This window comes from Acomys minous (genome assembly GCF_964271855.1).
Source record: "Acomys minous genome assembly, chromosome: 18".
Classification (NCBI taxonomy): domain Eukaryota; kingdom Metazoa; phylum Chordata; class Mammalia; order Rodentia; family Muridae; genus Acomys; species Acomys minous.
Genome location: NC_140501.1, coordinates 32161661 through 32183757, shown reverse-complemented (window position 1 = coordinate 32183757; position 22097 = coordinate 32161661). Strand labels below are relative to the sequence as shown.

The window sequence follows — 22097 nt, the reverse complement described above, 5'->3', positions numbered from 1 at the left end:
TAGGACAATGTATAATGAAATTCTTTTTTTAAAATTTCATTAATTTATTCAGATTACAACTCAATTGTTATCCCATCACTTGTATCCTCCCTCCCACTTGCACCCTATTCCCCTCCCCTAGGTTTATGACCAAGAGGGGCTCCTCCCCCACTACATGGTCAGTGAAATTCTTCTGAGACTATTACAGACTTAAAAACTGATAATTTAATTTCTATGTCATATATTTATAATAATTAAATATAATCAGTACACAGTGTGTCAAACCATCTTTATTTATAATGTTATGCATCATATTTCCCAAGCATGATTGCAACAGATACAGAGTGTGTGAAATGTTGACAATGAGCAGCCTAGCTATTTGGTCCTGATTCCATTATTCAGTGCTTTTATTTGCTATGTGTGTCAGTTTTCTATCATCTTCCTTTAAATCCACGAGAAAGGGCTGTGAAAAAGGCAGTGGTTGTTGTTCTTGTATCCCACCAGCATGGTTGGCCATGGGACATGGTTTGAAATTGAATTTCATTAATAGCACAGCAGCCTATTAGCGTCGTCTCTGTATGAAAGCATGTCAGATTCATAGAGAACAAGCAGGGACCTGTTTCAGTTTGATCTCACAGACACCATTTCTTCTAAAATAAGGGGAAATGCTTAATCAAACCACTGGCCTTGATGCCTCCTCTTTTCTGAAGACCCACACCCCAGGTACATGGGTTTGTCTCATTTTTAGATACACATAATAAAACGGTCATTCTGAAAGTTCATTCATGTGTGCCTGATACAACTGCTGACACAGGGGGCTTGTATTCTTTTAGAACGTGGGACACAGCAGGGGTTTGCAACAGGCTCTATTTGCTAGTCTGCTCACAATGGATCACAGACTAAGTCCTTTCACTCTAGGTTTCAAAATTGAACCACCAACCCTCTGAGAAATCTTTCATGTATTTCTTTTAAGCTTAGCTGCAAAAATAATGAGCAATTAGCTCTTGAAATGATGCACTGCTGTTTAGATGAACGACTTGTAGACATTTCAAGTAGCCCATTTGGATTGCAGAGAAAAGAAAAGAAGTCTACCTAGGATGAGCCTTCCTATTTAGCCTTCAAAGTCCTAGGTTGTTCACTCCCAAGCTGAGCTTCTGAATAAAATCACTGCTTTTAACCTCTATGAAATGTAGGGACTCTGTCAGAATTGTGTATTTTTTTTTTAAGTTTCATTTTCTAGTGCCAAATTTTCATGCTCTTTAAGTTCCCTTCAAGAAAATTAGAACTTCAATATAGCCAGCCATATTCCTTTCCATGGTTTAGTGTGATTAAATGAATTTGTTTCTAGTCATCAGCACCCAGGAACTTTATTTCAAAACATAAAAATGAAATCACTGATCCTTTTTTCAGGGAGCTAGTCAAGAGTACATCTGGAAGCTATTTGAACAAATATCTCATCATAAATTAATTTAATCATATGACATGTAGTACATCAGAGGCACTTTGTCCCTGCTTCTGTTGTTTTGTAAGCTATAGTTAATGAGTAGTTTTCACTTGATGTTTTTACTTTTTTAGATGGTGTGAATACCTCTAAAGCTACAGAATTAGGGCACTTACATGTATCAAGGTTAGATCTAGAAAAGCTCACTGAGTAGAAAATTTTAATGCAAGAAAACTCACATTTTATGTATTAAACCTAATTCCTCATTGTAACCAATGCTTTTAAGTGTCTGCCTTAAAGGTTCAAAAAGTTGAAAATGTATCCTCTTTAAATTTCCTTATACACCTTACTTTTTGTAATATGTCATCTGTTTATATTGTTTATTTAATACAGCATTGCTAACATCATGTAAATGTGAATGAATGTGTATTGTCATTAAGATGGTCATGTCAAGGATGCCAATGCCTTATACTCATGGAAAAGGCAAGGCCTTCCACTGGTCCATGTCTGAAAATTAATGGTTGAGCAGTAACTAAAACCAATACAGTCAGAAAATACCATTATTAGTTTTCTCATCCCAGATGACAACAGCTTAGTATTGCTCTCCTGTGGAGACCTCATTGAGACTAGCAAGTCTACTTCTTCTTCAGGTCTATATAATAACCTTGACTCCTCACTCAGCTGTAAGTGATTTACAAAGCAAAAAACAAAACAAAACAAAACACCACTGAGTTTTCAGGCTGTTGTTGCATCTCCATCAGATTGCATGGCTTGTGTTCTGAGATTTTCTGTGCATGACCACTGTTTCTTAATTTCCCTGGTGCCCTAGTTGTGTCAATCCCAAATGCAGTCTATGACATCCATGGCATTTTTTAAATATTTTGTACAGTATTTAATATTTTAAAAATGGAGACTTTCAAGACAATTCAGCACTAAAAAACACATATTCTCAAATCCAATGACACTGGAAGAATAAAACCAACTCCAACAAGTTTTTTTTCTGTCACATGAGTACACACACACACACACATACATACACACACAGAGAGAGAGAGAGAGAGAGAGAGAGAGAGAGAGAGGGGAAGGGAGGGAGAGAGATCATATATAATAAATCTAAAAACCATCTGTGAAGAGGTTCATATATAGAAAAGTGAAAATAAAAGAGATAAATATTCTTAGAACAATGCTAAGAGCCAGGAGAAAAGGAGGAGCACACTGCTCTGATGTGTGCACTGGAAGTATATCACTAAGGACAATGCAGTCTCTTGGGAAACAGCAACCTCATTTTCAGCAGAATCTCTTTATTTCTCATCATCTCCTGGCTTAACACAAAGCTCCCAATCCCTAGCAACAAGAACTTGCCAAGAACATTAACTTTTTTTTCTCTTTTTTCTTTTCAAGAACATTAACTTAATTGAATAAAAATGTGAGGTATTTTGTATAAAATGCTTTCTTATGAAAGCATTTTATAGGTGACAGCAGGATTTATAAAACTGAATGAGGTTGTACAAAAAGGTTTCTTTGCATCACATTCTTTTATGTGTAAGAATATTGCATATGGCTTCTTATCAATGTTGTTTTAGAAAAAATATCTTTCTTGTTCCTCTCAAATTCTCTTGAAAACTCTTTATCTGCTTGTAACAGAAACAGAGACAGAAACTGCCCTGGAAGATCAGCTGACAGTAGAATGATAGCTACACACAGTGTGTTCACAAAGGGGCATCAGGGTGTTGTTGGCTTCAGTGGTTCAGCCCAAGCGTTGGAAGGCAAGACAATCCCTACTCTCTGGCTCCATGTTTCCTCTGCGTTTATTTTAAGCTCTCCAGGGAAGGATTCAGTATGAATAATGTAATGTAGATTTTTATAACTCAAGAATGCTTCTTTAGAGCTGGATTAAGGACTGAGAAAATTAGAAACACTTCAGGAGTGGGAGAGGATGGAAGCTAATAGACGGCTGGTAATGGAAGGATGGAACAAAGTCCCTGGGGGATTAACAACCTGAAGACTATCTCATCACAAATTTGAGGTGAGGAGGAAAGTCTGTCAAGTATGAAAGGAGATGAACCATTTATTCTGCTCACAGAAGAGACTTTACATGCTCCCAATAGTGACTTTCTAAACAACAAGATAAAAAAAAAATGAGAGTATGGCAAAATGTACACACACGAAGAATCAAACAGAATAGTAAATCTGCCATTTTTCTGCATGACAGGACTTTAATGTTGAAAATTTCCTGACAAAGAGGATCAAGAGCAGGAGGCTCCTTCTCCTGCCTCCAGTAATAACCTCATGAACGCAGAGCTACAGGCACTGAGGGCCAGAGAACGCTGACATCTAGAAAATAACTTTTTGGCTTCTCAGAGTTTTTAACACTGCAGATTGTTTCTACTTTGAGCACTTTTTTTTTTCTCCAAATGTTCATCTTTAGGGCCAAGTTCCCTAACTAGTTTCTTTACCATTTTCGTTTCATTCTTAACAGAAGTTTTGGCATTTTTGTCTTTTTAAAAATTATTTCATCAAAACCAACGATGGAATTTCACATTATGTTAAGCCTTAGGCTCCCCCAGAAGATTTAGTATTCAGAAGAGAAGAATTGGATAGTAGCTTGTCCCACACTGTCAAAAGCAGTCAACATCACTGTGGAATTTGAAGTTAGCTCTATCTTCCTTACTTTGGCACATGTTTTTTTTTTTGGTGGCACTGTGAAGGCCCAATAAAATGGAAAATGGTCATACTGGAGCTATGAATGTGTTATGGGTCTAATCCAGTTAACAAAGTGTGTCATTTCACTCACAGCATTCTTCAGTGAAGCCATCCTGCCCTATTATTTGAGCTTTTTATACAATGCACTTTGCTTATACACAGTCTTGTCATGAAATTCTACCCATATCCTTTCTTAGGACCTTAACCACACAATTTCACTTTCTTTCATTATATAATACAGATAATTATTAAATACAGAAGAGCATAATCTTTAATTTTCTTATTATAGTCTATATACCATTAAACAAATACAAGAGTGTGAAAATTAAATTATTTCTCTTTTCATTTGAAAGATATTATTCTCATTCACATATAATTACCAGAAAGCTAGGACTTAAATCCATATATATATATATATATATATATATATATATATATATATATATGGCTAGGTGAACTGAAATCTGACCTGAAACTATTGCATAGATCAAAATTGAGGTATTTTGACTACCTAGTGATATTTCATCAGTCTACAGTATCATTAAGTTCTTATTTGATATTTAAAAATATATGTTCTTTCATGTAAATAAAGAACCATATTTTGAATAAACAGTGTAAGCAGTAAAATGAAATCTATCATTAAATTATTATGAGACAAAAGTTAAGACAGGACTGACAAGAAGATTTAACAGGAAACAGCACATTCTACACCATCTTCATGACATGAATTCCATCCCTGGATCCCAAGGAATAAGAGAACCCACTCCTAATTGCTATTTTTTGACATTGACATGCAGAACAAGAGGAATAAAAAATGCATAGTCCTATTAGAAATAAAGGGTGGCATTTTCAAATAAAGTATAAAACATTACACTTTAGCTTGGCTGCAGTGTAATCTACACACATATGATTAGTAGTGGAATACTAGATATTCTTGCTTTATTTGATTCATAGTGACTTAAAGTTTATTGGAAATGATTCAAAATGAGATGAAAGCCATTTAGGACAAGAAATGATGAAAACTAAAGTGTTAGTGTCAACATTTCCATGTATTAGTCAAAAGTAAGATAAAAATGAAGATAAAGGAGAGGTATGGAATTCTCTGTGAATAGCAATTAAAAGCAATAACTGACAAAGATTCATAATGGCTTAAAGATGAAGCACAGGCATAGTGGTCCAAGTTATTGATAATGAACAATCAAAAACTCCTGTCAAATAAGGAGTTCAGCAGGTTGAAATGTAGTTGAGTGGTAGAGCGTTTGCCAAGAGAGGGTGATGGCCTGATGGATTGGCTAATAACCCCCCAACACACAAACACAAGCATGCAGGCATGCAGATGTGCACATACTCACTTGTGTCCATATGCACACATGTACACACTATAGGGCTATATTCTATGTAGAAGCCTATGAAATAAAGCCACCTATGAGAAGATTCATTACTGCATGAGTAAGTGAAGAGCAAGAATATAGCACATTAGACTAATTCAATGTATCTTGTTGTTTATTAAGAGCTATTTCCATATAAGCTCAAAATTAAGCCTTTTATAAACTTTGATTCTCGAATTTATAGTAAATGTCTAACAAGTAAAATTACTACGGCCAACTCCCACTATAGAACTCAAGTATTAAGAAAGAAATATTAGCCGGTATATTATGAAGTAGAAGAACATGTATAATTATAGGAATCTAACTTGTAAACACTCTATTTCTGGGCAATATGATAGATGTAAGAGAGGATATTTTATGTTGCAATTTATAGTGCACAACTAAGCTGTAATATATGGATGCTTGCATCTAAAGAGAAGGTCAAAGTGGCTTTTACCTTTTATACACTGGTCATCCCATGCTCAACCTGTTGCGCAACAAGGATTTGAACGATGACCTGAGGAGACTTAGTTGGAGAGGTACAGCCACGTGCTGGAAGGTGGCCAGTAAGGAACAGTATCCTGGGATTAGAGGTCAGGCTTGTATGGAAGACACATCTCATCACTACAGGACATTATGTCTGCTCTAAGTCTTGTTTTCTTACTTGTTTCTGCATAACTTTCTGCACATTTTTCCTCCTTCTCGCATTCACAGTTTCCTTCTTCCATAACCTTGTATTCCAGGAAGAGCCAAGTCTAACAGGGATAGACACCAGTATATTAGGAAGAGGCTGCTCTGTGAAGAAGAAATGATCACCCCTGAGAACTAGCTATTTCTTCGAAATGCCAGTGGTTTCATAGGCCATCCTCTGATAAGCACATCCAACCATGCAATACCTCTTGCCCTCACTCTAAATTCCTGTCCCTTTTGAGCATAAAACACATGTTAGTACCCTGTAAGTGGACTGAGGTCACTGTAGCTTTTTATCCACTATCCACAGTGTATTTACATTATTAAAACGTTCTCTGGATGGCTCTAACCATCACATGGCTCTATAAGCAGCCTACTGGGGCAGGAGGCTAAGCCTGGCCTATTGTATTGGTTTAGAGCTGAAGTTTCTGAAGTAAAAATAATTGGGATAATAAAATATAAATATATCTTAGCACAAGTGTGGGGGCTATACTGTGGTTCTCTATGTTCAGAAGTATATATCTTATCTGTCAGGTTTATACTTTGTATTTTGGTATTTAACTTGATTACCCTACTTCTTATAATCTCCTTAAATCATAACAGCTGTGTAGCCTAAGATCAGCTAAGTTATCTAACATTATTCTTAACTTGTCATGCACCACTGCCCGTGGTAGAAACTAGAATTAAAAGGAAAAAAAAAAGAGAACAATTTCAAGCCTTTGCTTGTTCATTTGGGACTATGTACATAAGTAGACATCTGTGCTAACATATAAGGATAGGAAAAATCCATCTCGTCAGCTCATGGAATAATGAGCATTAGTACCACTTAAGTGATGAGTCAGAGGAGACATCAAGACGAGATGTGCTTTAGTGCCTCAGATTTATATAGTATCTGCGTATGTGAAGTTATACACTGTTTATTACAGAAAATTGTGATTCAAATTAGGAAATAGTAACTCTAAAGTTGGAAACCAAAAAAAGAACCGGAACATTCTTGGGATTTTGTTCTATATTTATCATTCAACTTTAGTTCTATACAGAACATTGAATCATAGACCAATTTTAAATAGAATTCTGACATAAACAGATAGAGATTTTTAGAAAGACTACTTTGTAGGCAGTGTTAAGGCCAGACTGGACATGAGTAATTCCAGAAACAGAAATACTAAGATGATTACAAAACACTGCAGCGATCAGTGGATGAAGAAGTAATACAAGGATTTAGCAATGACCGAAACATTATTCTGATGCTGAAATTTGACTATAGAAAGTCAAATATGTTGTGTGTGTATATAAATATGCTTAAAAAACAGATTGTGCTTGTGATATCCTGATATTGTTATTGATATGTATTTCTTTTAATGGAAGAAAAGCATATAATTTGTTTACTTCCTACATTTGCACTGATAGGGAAACACTATTCAGATATTTCAGTGTTAGGTACCTATTACAATGCTTATTGGAACATCTTAAAATTGGAGGAATTATAACTTAAGAACAAATCAAGTTATCAGATAATGGAACATGACTTTCAAGTAAAATGACACTGTACCTCTTTGGATATGCTGAACATGTTTATGGTCCTAATGTTTGTTATGGACTTTGAAATTTACTGGCTAGAGCTCCCCCAACCCCATATATTTCTTAAATATTATGTAGAAGAATAAGAGGCATCTAAGAAGCTAAAATATCAAACAAGTACTTGTGCAATCATAAACTTATAGCAGCGTAGAATGAGGAATAAATGGCAAATGTTGGAATTTTAACTAAAGCACACATCTTCTCACAGTTTAAATCTCTGATTCAAAGATAAAGCATTTGGTTTATTAATAATAAATCATCATTTATTTCTTCCTATGTACCAACCACTGTACAATGTCAGGACTCCTAGAAGATACAGGGCCAAGGAATTCTGTCACAGATGTACACAGTCCATTAAAATAAACACAGATTGAGGAAGGACATAGTTGTTATTTTTTTACTTAGATAATTATCTTAAGTGACAACTTTAAATACAAGTTCAAAATTTAATACTTGGGAATAATAAGCATACAATAAAATCTCAGAGTGTATATGATAAAATGATTCTAATAGGAAAATTTTAGAAAAAATATAAATTGATATTATCTGATATGGCTAATGATAGTGAAAATATTTTACAATTAATACTGTGATAAACATACTACAGCTTATATAGTCTTTTTGTCCAACACACACAGATACACACACACATTCTATTGATATTTTGCTTCATTCCTAATGAACTAAGCTTACTTATTCCATTCCAAATACTGAAAGTGGAGACTAACATTGAAACAAGGGTCTTAGCATTACAGTAATTAGAATAATTCCTCTTCAGTTTAAAATGTTGCTGCATATACTGCTTAATGTCATTGTCCTTCCAGTTTGAATTTAGGACTATTTAGAACTTCAAGAAAGTATACAGATGGGTATGTATGAAACACAATAGTATTCATATACATAATAACAATGGAAAGAAGAGCCAGGGGTTTGAAAGAGAGCGAGGGTTATTGCATAGCAGGGCTTAGGGAAAGCAAAGAAAAAAGGAAAATGATATAATTATATTATAGTCTCAAATTCAAAGACATGTTTTTTTTAAAAAAAAAGCACATCTATAACAATATTGCCTATCAAGGGGTTAAAATTCATTCACCCAATGTGCCAATGTTAAAAGTGAGAGTTGTGTTCACTTTCTTTGTTAGATTTTTATTCATGTTGGCACAATGCAAAAATAAAAAAATAAAATATTAATCTGTTCAGCTCTCTGAGCTCTTTACAAGCAGCCATGGGATTTCGGACCTGCAGAGAGGAACAGCATGCTCCAGTCACAGCGCGGGAGCAATTACTGTAGATGACAGTGTTTACTCTCTCCAGGAGATGTCACTAAAGACTGGCAAGGAGAAGCTTCACCAATTTGTGACAATTACAAAACCGGAGAAGGTAGAAGCAGTTGGGGACATAAAGGTTCACTCACACTGAAAATATATTTGTCCGCTTATACTTTGTTCAGCCTCTAAGAAAAGGAACAAAAAGTACATCCTGCCTTATAGGAGATTTTGTTTCCTGTTCCGCAAGGAAGGCAACATTTATCTAGACATACTGCTTCTAAAAATAGAAAAATGAAAGTCTATGGCTATTGTGTACCAACATAAAATCATTTGCTTTTTTTCCAAAGAAAATGAAAAAAAAAATCTCACAGCAATAGTTCAGTTATAAAATTTGTGATGTGTAGTGTTTAAATTTTTTTAATTAGAATATGAAGGAACCCCCAAAGAATCCAAGCTATTTCCAAAGTTTTGTGTTATCCTCAACAAACTAATGATAAGACCTTATTGTTTTAGAAATAAAATCTATACAACCATTGAACATGGAAAAGTAGAATTGGTGCCTTCCTAGAACCTTCACCAATCTATCTAATCTTCATAGTACTGAGCCCACTACTAAAGGAGAAAGGTAAACACTAACATATCTACAAACATTCAACCTGCATGCAAGACGTGCTAGCACAAATTTGTGATGTTAAGCAGCCAATATCTTATTGGATTTAAACTACACTCTATGAGATGAAGCCCATCCCTGACACTGATGGATGACCATGAACCAGAGACTACATCGTACAGGGAGCGAGGAGAAAACCAAATACTGTTCTTCTGCTAAACAACTTAGCCCTCTCCCACACCAAAGAATTCTAAACTGCACTCTGCTGTACTCATACATCAATGCCTTTCTCAGCTATCATCAGAGAAGCTTCCTTCTGCAGAAGATGGGAATAAATGCAAATACAGCTAGAAAATGTGCAGAGAACGAAGGCCCTTGCAACACTTATTCATAAAAGGGATGTTCCATCAACTCCCTCTACTCATGGCTCAAGGATGACTGTGGAAGAAAAGAAGGATTAAAGGCCACAGGGGATGAAGGCCGCCAATAAAGTAAAGCCTTTTAAACATCAGGACGGATGCACATATGAACTCACAGATATTTTGGCAGCATGCACAGGACCTGTGGTCAGCACCTGACAGTGTCCCAGCATTGAGAGGGGAAGTAGATACAAACCCCACTCCATAACACAAAAGTTATTTCTGATTAATAATCACTTGCAAATGAAAAATTAGTTCTCTCCAACAATGTTTCCTTAGCGATTCAGGCCACTCTTCAGGGTCAGCCATATACACCGCAGTTGATGGCCAACATGTAACAAACAACATATTTGTTTGGCATGATTTTTCACTGCACAATGTGCTCACCATGTAAAGACAGTGATAATATTAGTAAGTGATATAATATAATGGGATGACTATAATATATGAAGCCTGCCTTTCTATGAAATTCCAGTAAGTTGTCCATCACTCCACTTATCATCATATATGTGAGGTTAGAGCAAGAACTATATCCTGTCAGTGAAACGAATCATAGGTGTAAAACTATGCTTAACTTAACAGCTATTACGCTATCTGCCTTGGCAAAGAGAATAAAAAATGGTGCGAAAGATGACAAAAGAGTGGAAAAGGAACCAGATATTTGTACAACATGAACCTACTGGCTTGTGCTAGTAAATGAATGGGAGGTTTAACGCACATAACTAGTTTCAGATGGTTACATTGAGTCCTGCACTAGTTTGAGAACATCATAATGTAATTTGTGATGCATATTCCCACTGTGCAATAAGTTCTTCACATCTCAGCTACTGATTTTACCTTAATTACTTTATGGACAACACCAGTTTCAGTACCAGAAGAGATACTGACTTTTGAACCTAATTAATAGTTTTCTTTAAGGTGACTGGAGTGACTTTCATACACATTTTGCTTATGCTAATGTGCTTTATATTCTCAATTTAGAGGTTCATCTATACTTAGTTTCCAACACGTTTATAATGTCTTGCTGTCTTTAAAAAAGTCATATACTTCAAATTAGAAACATCCATTTCCTGAAAATGAGAAATTCAGGGTCAAATATGCCCTTTTTTATACTTGAAGGAAATGCTACATAGTTGTGCTAAGATGCAAATACAGGAAACAATTCTAAGTTATACTTCAATTATCAACCAATATTTTACAATTATATTGCTCATATAGTGTCTCCTTACTGTAATGAGTTTGTAAAAATTCCTTTGGAGACCATTATACAAAAGGTATTCATTTGGAAATCCAGCATTCTAAATATATATATATATATATATATATATATAACATAAAAGTGGTAAAGAACCACTTGGAATGAAAACCTTATAAGTCTTACATATTTTCTTCAGATCTCTGATATAAAAAATTCCCATAAAATTGTGAGATGAATTCAAAACTGAAATAAGAGACACATGAACACACAAACACATATATGCACATATCTGCACACACATGGCATACATGTATGCACTCATTCGTATGTTCAAGGAAGAATGTCTTGGGTACTAAAAAAAACATATTGACAAGAAAGCACTAACAAAGAAAGGTACTTTTTAGCTTTCTTACATTTCCACTTCTTTTATTTCCTTTCCTTCGTTATTTCATGGAAATTATAATAATTATGATAGTTTCTAATTGTAGGCTATGGGCCTAAGGAAATAAGATTTTCTGTGCTGCACTAAACTCTTTAGCATCATCTCCCAACAACAGAAATACCAAACTACTTACATTTTACATAAAATGCCTTATCAACCAATTACTTTAAAATGTATGTAAAATGTCTCACTGTTAGGCACACTGATAATGTAAAAACAAATTAAAATTTCTATAAGAATAAATGCAAATGATAAGTTCATGGTAAACTAATATATAAAGAATAAAATGTGATTTATGTATATAATGGCAATATTAAAGTATTATATTTCTAACAATCAAAATTATAAAATCGTACATTTGGATTATTAATTCTGACTGTTTTATTTTTACTATCTTTAATATATCAGAATGTTAAAATAAATGTAATGCTCACGACAGATTTTCCTTTTCCTAAGCTTCAGTAAACTTAATGTAGATCTCTTTTTTAAATTTTACTTACATACAAATAATAAAATGCATACATGAAGTTTTGTCTTTCTATATCCACTTTATTTTTTTAACTTAAATTTTTCTTTCATTTTACAGCTTGATCTCAATCTCTCCCCCTCTTTTTCTCCCGGTCCCACCCTCATACCAATGTCAATATTCTTTTATCCTTAGACAGCTGAGGCACCCCATTGGTATCCACCCACACTGGTACATCAAGTCACAGCAAGACTAGGCACATCGTCTCCCACTAATGCCAGGCAAAGGAGCTCAGCTATGTGAAAGGAATATAAAGGAAGAGTAACAGAATCAGAAACAGCCCCTGCTCTAATTGGTGGGGGACATGAAGAAGAGACTGCACATCTGCTACATATAGGTATGGGGTCTAGGTGCAGTCAATACATGATCTTTGGTTGGTTGTCCAGTCTATGTGAGCCCCCATGCGCCCAAATTAGTTTACTGTATAGGTCACCTTGTGATGGCCTTGATACCTCCTGGTTCCTTAACCCTTACCCCAACTCTTCCACAAGACTCCCTGAGCTCTGACTATTGTTTGGCTGTGGGTCTCTGCATTTATTTCCATCAACTGCTGGATGAAGCCCCTTAGGAGAGCTATGCTAGGGTCCTATCTACAGAGCATAGCAGAGTATCATTAGTACTATCAGTGGTTAGCCTTCTCCCCTTGGGCGCATCTCAAATTGGGCCAGTCATTGATTGGACATTCCCTCAAACTCTGCCCCATTTTTATCTGTGCACACCTTATAGGCAAGACAAAATTTGGGTCTATGGTTCTATGGGTGGGATGTTGTCTTCCTCCCTCTAATGGAAGTCCTGCCTGGCTACAGGAAGTCCCGCCTGGCTACAGGAAGTGTCCTCTTCAGGTTCCATATCCCCAGCGGGCAGAAGTCTCAGCTAATAATACTCATAGACTCCTCGAAGCCTCCTCCATCCTAGACATTCCACCCCCACTGATTTCCATTCTCTCTCCCTGCCTTACCCCTTTCCCTTTCCCCACTCCTGTCCACTACCCTCCTTTCCCTCTTTATCTGGCTCCCTTCCACTCTCTCCTCCTACTTCACACTTCTATTTTGTTTTCCCTTCAGGATGAGATGCAAGCATCATCCCCAGGGCCCTCCTCTTCCTTGGCATCTACGGTTCTGTGAATTTTAGCCTTAGTCTTCTGTGATTCAAAAGGAAAAAAAAAAAAACAATAAAACACATTTGAGTCTCAGAATTATTTGATCTCTTGAACCAAGGACACAAATGTATAAATTACCACAATGTTGGTGTGTGTTTCCACCTTAGTTCAATATCTAGCATTTATTAATTAATAATAAAATAACACTCCTGAGTAATATAAATGCTATAGGCTAGCTTCATTAAATTAATGAATCACCCACTCTCACCTGATGTCTCTTCTAATTTTATATGATGCATGGTTTCTTTCAGACATGACAACTAATCAATTATATACAATGCTGTCTATAAGTTGCTGACAGATAAGATGAACGTGGATGATTCTGTTTAGTCCAGAAGACATGATAATCCTCTGGGATTAAAAGAAAATACCATCTTAAAAAAAAACCTCCTCTCACAGAACGATTATTATTTTATGTAAAAGTAACTCCTACCTAATATGAACATGAACAGAACTATTTCAGATGCACTTATGTAAAAAATTCTTAATAAATCATGTTTGTAGCAAAGAAGAAATTACCATTGGCCTAACAATATTTAACATATTGTCAATATGTTTAATGTACACTGAATATTAATATTCAATATAATGCACCACTTATATATAAAAAGTATTATTTACTTGGATTGGATTATTAAAACTAATAATTAATATCAATTCTCAACTTCATATGGAAAAACAAAAACACGGAATAGCTAAAATAATCCTATGCAACAATGTATCTTCTGGAGGAATCTCCATCTCATCTCTCAAGCTATGCTATAGAGCAACAGTAATAAAAATGGCATCGTCCTAGCATAAAAATAGGCTTGAAATGAATGAAAGACCCAGAAATAAACTGACATACCTATGGACAATTAATTTTCAAGAAATAGTGCTAGACTAACTGGATGTCTACATGTAGAAAAATGCAAATAGATCCATACTTATTACTAGAGTCCAAATAGACTAAAGACCTCAACATAAAACCAAACACTATAAATCTATTAGAAGAATAAATGGGGAAGAGCCTTGAACTCATTGGCACAGGAGACAACTTTCTGTACAGAATACCAACAGCTCAGACTCTAAGGTCAACAATTAATAAATGGGGCCTCATGAAACTTAAATTTTCTGTAAGTCAAAGGATACTGTTAACAGAACAAAAAGACAATCTACATATACACTTGGAAAAGAGCTTCACCTACCCTACATCTGACAAAGGGCGTGTGTGTATGTATGTATGTATGTATGTATGTATGTATGTATGTATTTATATACACAAGCAAACAAAACAAATGAAATAAAATAAGTCAAAAACACTCTTGGAACAGTTCTTAGTATATACTCCATTTTATATTTTATTCTATATTTATTTTAATTATTTATGTGTATTATTTAACTATTTCTGAGAGTGTCATATGTACAAAGAGTAGGTGTAGAGATCAGATGACAGGTTTGGAGAGTTGATTCACTCATTTTCCCATGTGGAAGTTGGAGACTTAATTCAACTTCTTAGGCCTTAAAGTAAGCACATTTACTATCTGAGCCATCTGGTAGGCCTAGTATACACATCTTACAATTAATAAAATAATATTTCAGTGGAATGATTGGATGTAAGTCATATAACATTGCAATGAAATCACATGATTTAAAATATTATGAAAGTAAATAATAAATTTTAATAGCATTCTACTCTTGCTCAAAATGGCTTTCAAGTGACTTGTTCTAGTACCATGAAATTACAAATACTAAATATTATTAAAAGCCTGAAGCATTTTTAATGTGTAGGGCTAATGTAGAATTTTTTAAAGACTTTTACATTATTGGATCTTTTAAGCTAGAAAAATAAAGTAACCATCATAAACATTGTTATTCTAAAAATGAAGTGACAGCAAAGTTGGCTTATTAATGAAGGTAATAAATTTAGATAACAACACTTTACTTAAAATCAATTTATTGCAAAAATGTTACTTTACTTTTCTCCAGAATTTTAATATTATAATAGAATAGTGTCTTTCCCAATATTTTACATGAAATCAATTTTTTTATTGGTCTTACATTCTGACTGAAGCTCCCTACCTCCTTTCTAATCAGACGTAACCTCTCATCTTTTTCCTCCTTGTCCTCCTCCTCAGAAAAGGGGAGCCCCAACCCCTCAGCCCATCCCCCTGTGAAAACCAACCCAGGCACATCAAATCTCATCAGGACTAAGGAAGCACATCCTCTTCTACTAAGGCCAGTCAAGGCAGTACAGTTAAGGGAAACTGATCCACAAGGAGGTAACAGAGTCCGTGACAGAGACAGCCCTACTTCCCTTACTAGGGGACGCACATGAAAGCCAAGCTGCCCATCACTTACATTTTTGGGCCTAGGTTCAGACACACATTCTCTTTAGCTGGTGCTTTCGTCTACGTACTCTCCTATGGTCCTAGGTTAGTTGGCTCTTGGTCATCTTGGGGCATTCTGTCCTCCATCCCCTAGGATCCCCTTCTCTTCCACTAGACTCCCTGAGCTGTGCTTAAAGTTTAGCTGTGGACTTTAGCATCTGTTTTGATTCACTGCTGGGTGGAATCTCTCAGAGGACAGTTTATGCTAGGCTCATGTCTTCAAGCATAGCAAAGTATCATTAATAGTGTCTTCTTATGTTATTTGTAGATTAATGTTCTGAAATCAGGATAGGATACTCTACAGAGAGTTTTAATGTCTCTGTATATACTTATTAAATATAATGTTGTTATTTAAATTCACTATGATTTATAGTCCACCAGAAATTTATTCATATACCTCTCTAAATGTATTTTTAAATTTTAATTTATTCTTAAATCTTTTCTACATGACTCATGTTATAATCCAGGTTTTCCTGAAATTTACAATGTACTTCGACCTGGGTACAGACTGAGTACTATCTTCTTGGCCACCTTTTGGATGTATGGCTTACTACTGTGAGTCAGCGTACCAACTCAGTATATACTTATCATGTGTAAAGTAAGACAAAAGCCCCCAGAAGAAAAGAATTAGATGAGTATTTTGCTTTTTGTTTTTTTAAATCTATCTAAAATGATCTAACTATTTGTGTAAACACAATGATTTATTAAGTATATATTGCTCATTATAAAACAGATTTATACAATATGCATTTGAAAGTGTCAAAGGATATAAGAGACTAAATCTCCAAGTGTGTGTCCATATAAATTACCCTAAAGTATTACTAGGTCAGGGTTCCCTGAAGAATCAGAACCAATAGAATGAATGTGTATTTTATAGTTACTATTGTGGCTAAAGATATGTAGTCCAACAATGGTTGTCTCCTAAAAGAAAGTCAAAGAATTCAACAGTTGTTGAGTCCAAGAGTTGACATGTCTAAGTTGGTTTCAGTATATATCACACTCCTGAAGAAGCGGGCTGTAATACCAATGAAGGAATAAGCTCTCCAGTGAGATTGAAGGCAAGCAGGCAAAGAACAAAAGTTTTCTCCATGTCCTTTACATAGGCTGCCAACAGAAGGTGTGACATACTTCAATAGATAGACACTGATAGACACATGCAAGAACAAAATATCCTTACAGGTACACCCAGTAGTTTGGGATTTAGTTACTTCCAAATCTAGTCAAATTAACAACCAAGAATATCTAGCAAACTAAGTATAAATACAACTAAAATGTCACGGAGATTTTTTTAAGGTCTAGAAACATGGGTCATTATTGGAATTATAAAGGCTATTAATAAGGGATATAGGAACATTTATGTTCAGCCTTTATAAGATCTCTTTATTGTTACAGCATGTGAAATATAACCTAGCATGAAAGTGTGGACCCTATATAAGACATAAAATGTTAATGGTAATTGATAACATGTGTAATACTATTATAGAATTTGTTGGTGTCTAGAATGAGTAAATAAATCTAAAAAATAAAAATGTCCTATAACATGTTGTGGGTAAAATTAAAAGGTCTTTAATTATTTGTTTGAAATATTGGCTTTTGGAGCCTAATATTTTTTCTAATTAATAATTTAGTGATATAAATTCAGAGATTGTTCTTACATTAGTGTTAGTAAAATATTGAAGTAAAAATATTACTTAGAAATTCTCAACAACATTGTGGTGTGTGGGTGTGTGTCTGTGTAGCTCTCTCTTTCTCTCTCTCTCCCTCTCTCTCCCTCTCTCTCTCTCTCTCTCTCTCTCTCTGTGTGTGTGTGTGTGTGTGTGTGTGTGTGTGTGTGTGTGTGTGTGTGTTGTTAGCTAAAAGAAAATTTCCAGGCTGGACTCACAATCATTCTGTATTTTTGGCTAGGAAGAGCTTGAATTCATGAATTTTTTGGGATATCTTCTTAATTGCTGGATGTAAGGGCATGTTATGACACATCTGTACAAATCCTTTAGTTGAAAACTAGGTATTTATTAAATACAACATCTACTCAGCTCTGTCTTTTATTTCTTTTAAAATATTTTACATGCATATGTCTGTTGTATGTATCCTTGCACCTTTGCACATTCCAGTGAAAGACTAGAAGTCAGAAGACAACTAGTGAATCCAATGTATTGAACTCAAATAATTAAGTGTGGTGGAAAGCACCTTTGCACACTAAGGCGTCTATCTCATCAGCATTGTACATTATTCCTTAACTAGTATTTAATTTAGAAAAATTTGAAAGATACACCATAACATAAAATGACAAATTATCAAAATCACACATATAAATATAAATTTTGACAATTTTATTTTAGTTTAGGTACTAAAATTTAATTATGTGTAATGTTTTGTATATGTAGGATTTAACTCATAAAAAAAGCTTGGAATCTAAGGTGCGTACTTCATTTAAAATAATAATTTTCTGGTTTTTGTTCCACCCTTCTCCCTTGATCCTTTATAAAAATGCATTGCCTCTATCCTGAACTAAAACTATTGCCTATGGACCAATAGTAATTTTCTGATCTATTTTGCATCCAAGTCAAACAAGGAAGGGTAAGGTAGAGGAAAGAATACAGAAACAGATGTATATAACATTAAAAATCTCTTGCCAAGCTGGGATACAGCCAGCAGAGGTGAGTTGTGTAAGACCCCCGACACGGCGGTCTTAACGTGGAGACCCCCACCAAGAACCAACGAGACCAAGGCTTCGGCTGCAACAAGCAAGAGGCTTTATTATTAAGGGGACGGGTACCCGGGCGTTTCAGTCTCCGGAGAGGCTGGCGCGCCCAGCGAGTTTTTAGGGGGTCCTTTTATAGGGATTTTGGCGGGAAGCTCGGTTACAGAAGCGAAAAAGCATAGTTACAGGGCTCTGATTGGTAAATTTAAATGAGGCGAGGTTATAGCCCGGTCATCGGATGGGAACAGGGGAGTTTGCCCACTCCCTGGGCCAGATGGCCGACTATAAATATCTTGTTTGACAAGGACAAGCACGCTTTTATCTGAGCCCCAGGCCTTATCTTACCCCGGGAACCTATTATTCTAGTCTTGCCTTGCAAGATAGCGTTACTGCTGCTATGCTTGCTATGTCGGGTGCACAGGGGAGGGGGTCTTACATTCCCCCCTCTTGTTGTAAACTGAATGAAATCTTTCATTCAATGACCTCTGGTTGTGTCTGTTGGAGCTGTTGGTATTGTTGGGTTAGAACCAAGGCCTGTACAACCGATAGGTGGTCTCGGTTTCGGATGAATTGCATCAGTCTGTTAAGAACGCAGGGCCCAAAAAGTAGGAGCAGGACAATAAATAACAAAGGGCCCGTAATGGTAGATATTAAAGTGGTGAACCAAGGAGCCTTATTAAACCAGTTTTTATACCAAGTTCGTCCTGATTTAAATTGTAACTGTCGCTGTTTTAGTCTTTTTCGCAGCTTAGACATACTATCTCTGACTACTCCTGTATGGTCAGCATAAAAACAACATTTTTTCTTGAGGGCTGCACAGAGCCCACCCTCTTTCAGGAACAAGATATCTAACCCTTTACGATTTTGGAGCACTACCTCGGAAAGGGAGGTCAGGGACTGTTCTCATGGCCTGCTGTAACTGCTGAAAATGAGCAACCTGAGTGAGAGCAGTAGTCCCGGTTCCGATCCCTGCCACAAACACCCCCCCCCCCGACTGTTAATCTTTTTAATAGCAGTGTCAGAGTGATGGATATTGGCTCTCGGGGGTAGTGATTGATCCCCTTAAAGTGGTGGTATAGGTCGGAGGGGTCATGGGGCGAATTAGGTTCGGGAAAGTCTTATCTTTAAAGGGTTGTCGGTCTGATGTGCTTTTTATGTGTTCCCGTCTGTGTCCTTGGCCGCCTTGACGTGAGCAGCATGAATCCAGGTGGCAATTCTGTCTACCTTGAGAGCCGTCGGGGTAGTCAGGAGAACGGCGTAAGGTCCTTTTTAGCGGGGTTCGAGGTTCTTGGTCCGGTGACGTTGGACCCAGACGTAGTCTCCAACCTTATTTTGCACCTTTTGGAGGGCTCTTAGGTGTGCCTGGAGGGAAGGCCTGGTAGCAAAGGAGCCGATATCTGGGTCAGGGAAGTAAACAATAGGAACATGTGAACCATAGACAATCTTAAAGGGAGTAAGCCCATGTGGGCCAGGGGTGTTTTTAACCCTGTATTAGGGCCAGGGGTAGCAGGGCCACCCAGTCCTTAGTGCCAGCTGTAAGCGTTAATTTAGTCAAAGTCTCTTTAATAGATCTATTTATGCGCTCTACCTGTCCTGAACTCTGGGGTCTATAAGAACAATGTAATTTTTAATTAATCCCCAGTAGTTTGGCCACCTGCTGGCTTACCTGGGAGACGAAGGCTGGTCCGTTGTCGGACCCAATTACCTGTGGCATCCCGTAGCGAGGGAAAATATCATCTAAAAGCTTTTTGGAAACCACCTTGGCCGTCTCATGTTTGGTGGGGAAGGCTTCAGTCTATCCTGAAAAAGTATCTACGAAGACCAGCAGGTACCGGTATCCGTATATACCTGGTTTGATCTCCGTGAAGTCAATTTTTCAATGGGTCCCTGGCCGGTGTCCTCGGACCCTAGTTCCTGACAAATTTAAGGACTTGTTGGTATTGACCAGCGTGCAGGGCCGGCAATTGTCAATGGCTCTCTGGAGGGCCTCCTTTTTTTTTAATAGGTAAAAGTCCGTTTCTTTTTTTCAAGGAGGGTCTTTATCTTCTGGGCGCTTAAATGAGTGAGCTTGTGGAAGTAGTCAATCAAATAGTCAGTTTTTTTGAGGGGACGACTACCTTGTCCTGGTATCGCCAATGGTCAGGGCCTTCAGGAAGCGTGCCCATCTTTTGAAGTCTTTGTATGTCGTCGTCGGTGAATTTCCAATTCCGGTCCTGCTGTCTTGGCGCTCCGGTGTCTCCTTGTAAGGAGAGCGCCTCGAGAGTGTCGAGGGGTCTTGTAGCGGCTTGGCGGGCTGTCTCGTCAGCCAGCCGATTACCTCGAGCCTCCGGAGAGTCCCCTTTCTGGTGGCCCGGGCAATGGATGATGCTGAGCTGCTGGGGTAAAAAGAGGGCCTTCAGGAGGGCCAGGATTTCAGTCTTATTTTTAATTTCTTTACCTTCTGAGGTGAGGAGTCCTCGGCGCCGATAAATTTTTCCATGTACGTGGGCTGTGGCGAAGGCATACCGGCTGTCTGTATAGACTGTTAGCCTTTTTTCTTTTGCCAGTTCCAGGGCCTTGGTCAGGGCGATCAGTTCAGCACGCTGGGCGGAGGTCCCTGGGGGCAGAGGGCTGGCCCATATTACCTGGTCGGTGGTGGTGATAGCCGCTCCGGCCCGTCGTGTCCCGTTATCCAGGAAGCTGCTCCCATCCGTATACCAAACGAAGTCTGGGTGAGGGAGGGGCTGGTCAGTGAGGTCAGGGCGGGTTCCGTGGATTTCCGCCAGGACTTGCTGACAGTCATGATCCTCGGGCCCGTCTGGGAGAGGGAGCAGCGTGGCAGGGTTGAGATTGGTTATTGGCCCAAAGGTGACTCTGTCCGAGTCTAAAAGCATGGCCTGGTAATGGGTAACCCGGGCGTTGGAGAGCCATCTGTCTGGGGGCTGCCGGACCAGGGATTTCATGGCATGGGGGACTAAGATAGTAATTGGCTGTCCCATGGTGAGTTTATTAGAGTCTTTAAGGAGTAAGGCGGCTGTAGTAACCATCCGTAGGCAAGGGGGCCAGCCTGCTGCCACGGAGTCCAGTTTTTTTTTTTTTTTTTTAGAGAGGTAGGCTATAGGCCTTTTTCAGGGCCCCAGTCTCTGGATTAGAATTCCCTTGGCGTAGCCTTGTTTCTCGTCAATGAACAGCTCAAAGGGCTTGGTTAAATCGGGCAGCCCCAGTGCAGGGGCTGAGATTAAGGCAGTCTTAATAGCCTCGAAGGCCTGTTGATGGGTGGGCCCCCAGGCAAACATTGTTCCTGGCTTGGTAAGGGGGTACAGGGGAGCTGCCAGTTCCGCGAACCCAGGGATCCAGAGGCGGCAAAAGCCCGCTGTTCTTAAAAATTCTCTGAGCTGACGGGGGACCGCAGTGGCGGGATTTGGAGGACAGTTTGTTTTCTAGCCGGAGTGAGCCACCTCTGTTCATCCTTGATGGAGTAACCTAGGTAGGTTACTTCAGTCTGGCAAATTTGTGCCTTTTTGAAAGAGGCTCGATACCCCAGCCGTCCTAGGACTTGTAGGAGGGCGTGGGTTTCCCGTTGGCAGCTCTCCTTAGAGGGGGCTGCCAGGAGGAGATCGTCCACATATTGGAGCAATATGAGGTCTGGGTATCGTACCCTGAAG

The 22097-nt window shown here is 37.6% G+C and overlaps 1 protein-coding gene across 2 annotated transcripts; it reads right to left on the bottom strand.

Moving 5' to 3' along the window:
* Positions 1 to 18482: 18482 nt before the first annotated feature.
* On the bottom strand, positions 18483 to 21395 carry LOC311589237 (uncharacterized protein; the record flags this gene model as incomplete). 2 transcript variants are annotated; one of them, XM_084767532.1, is made up of 2 exons in its annotated part: positions 18483 to 19850; positions 20159 to 21395. In XM_084767532.1, the coding sequence occupies one exon, from the start codon at positions 21393 to 21395 to the stop codon at positions 20538 to 20540; it is 858 nt and encodes a 285-aa protein (XP_084623658.1). In that variant the 3' UTR covers positions 18483 to 19850; positions 20159 to 20537. The 2 variants fall into 2 exon arrangements, with proteins under 2 accessions (XP_084623658.1, XP_084623659.1); XM_084767533.1 differs by lacking the exon at positions 18483 to 19850 and having other exon boundaries at positions 20341 to 20828; positions 21078 to 21395.
* Positions 21396 to 22097: the final 702 nt, after the last annotated feature.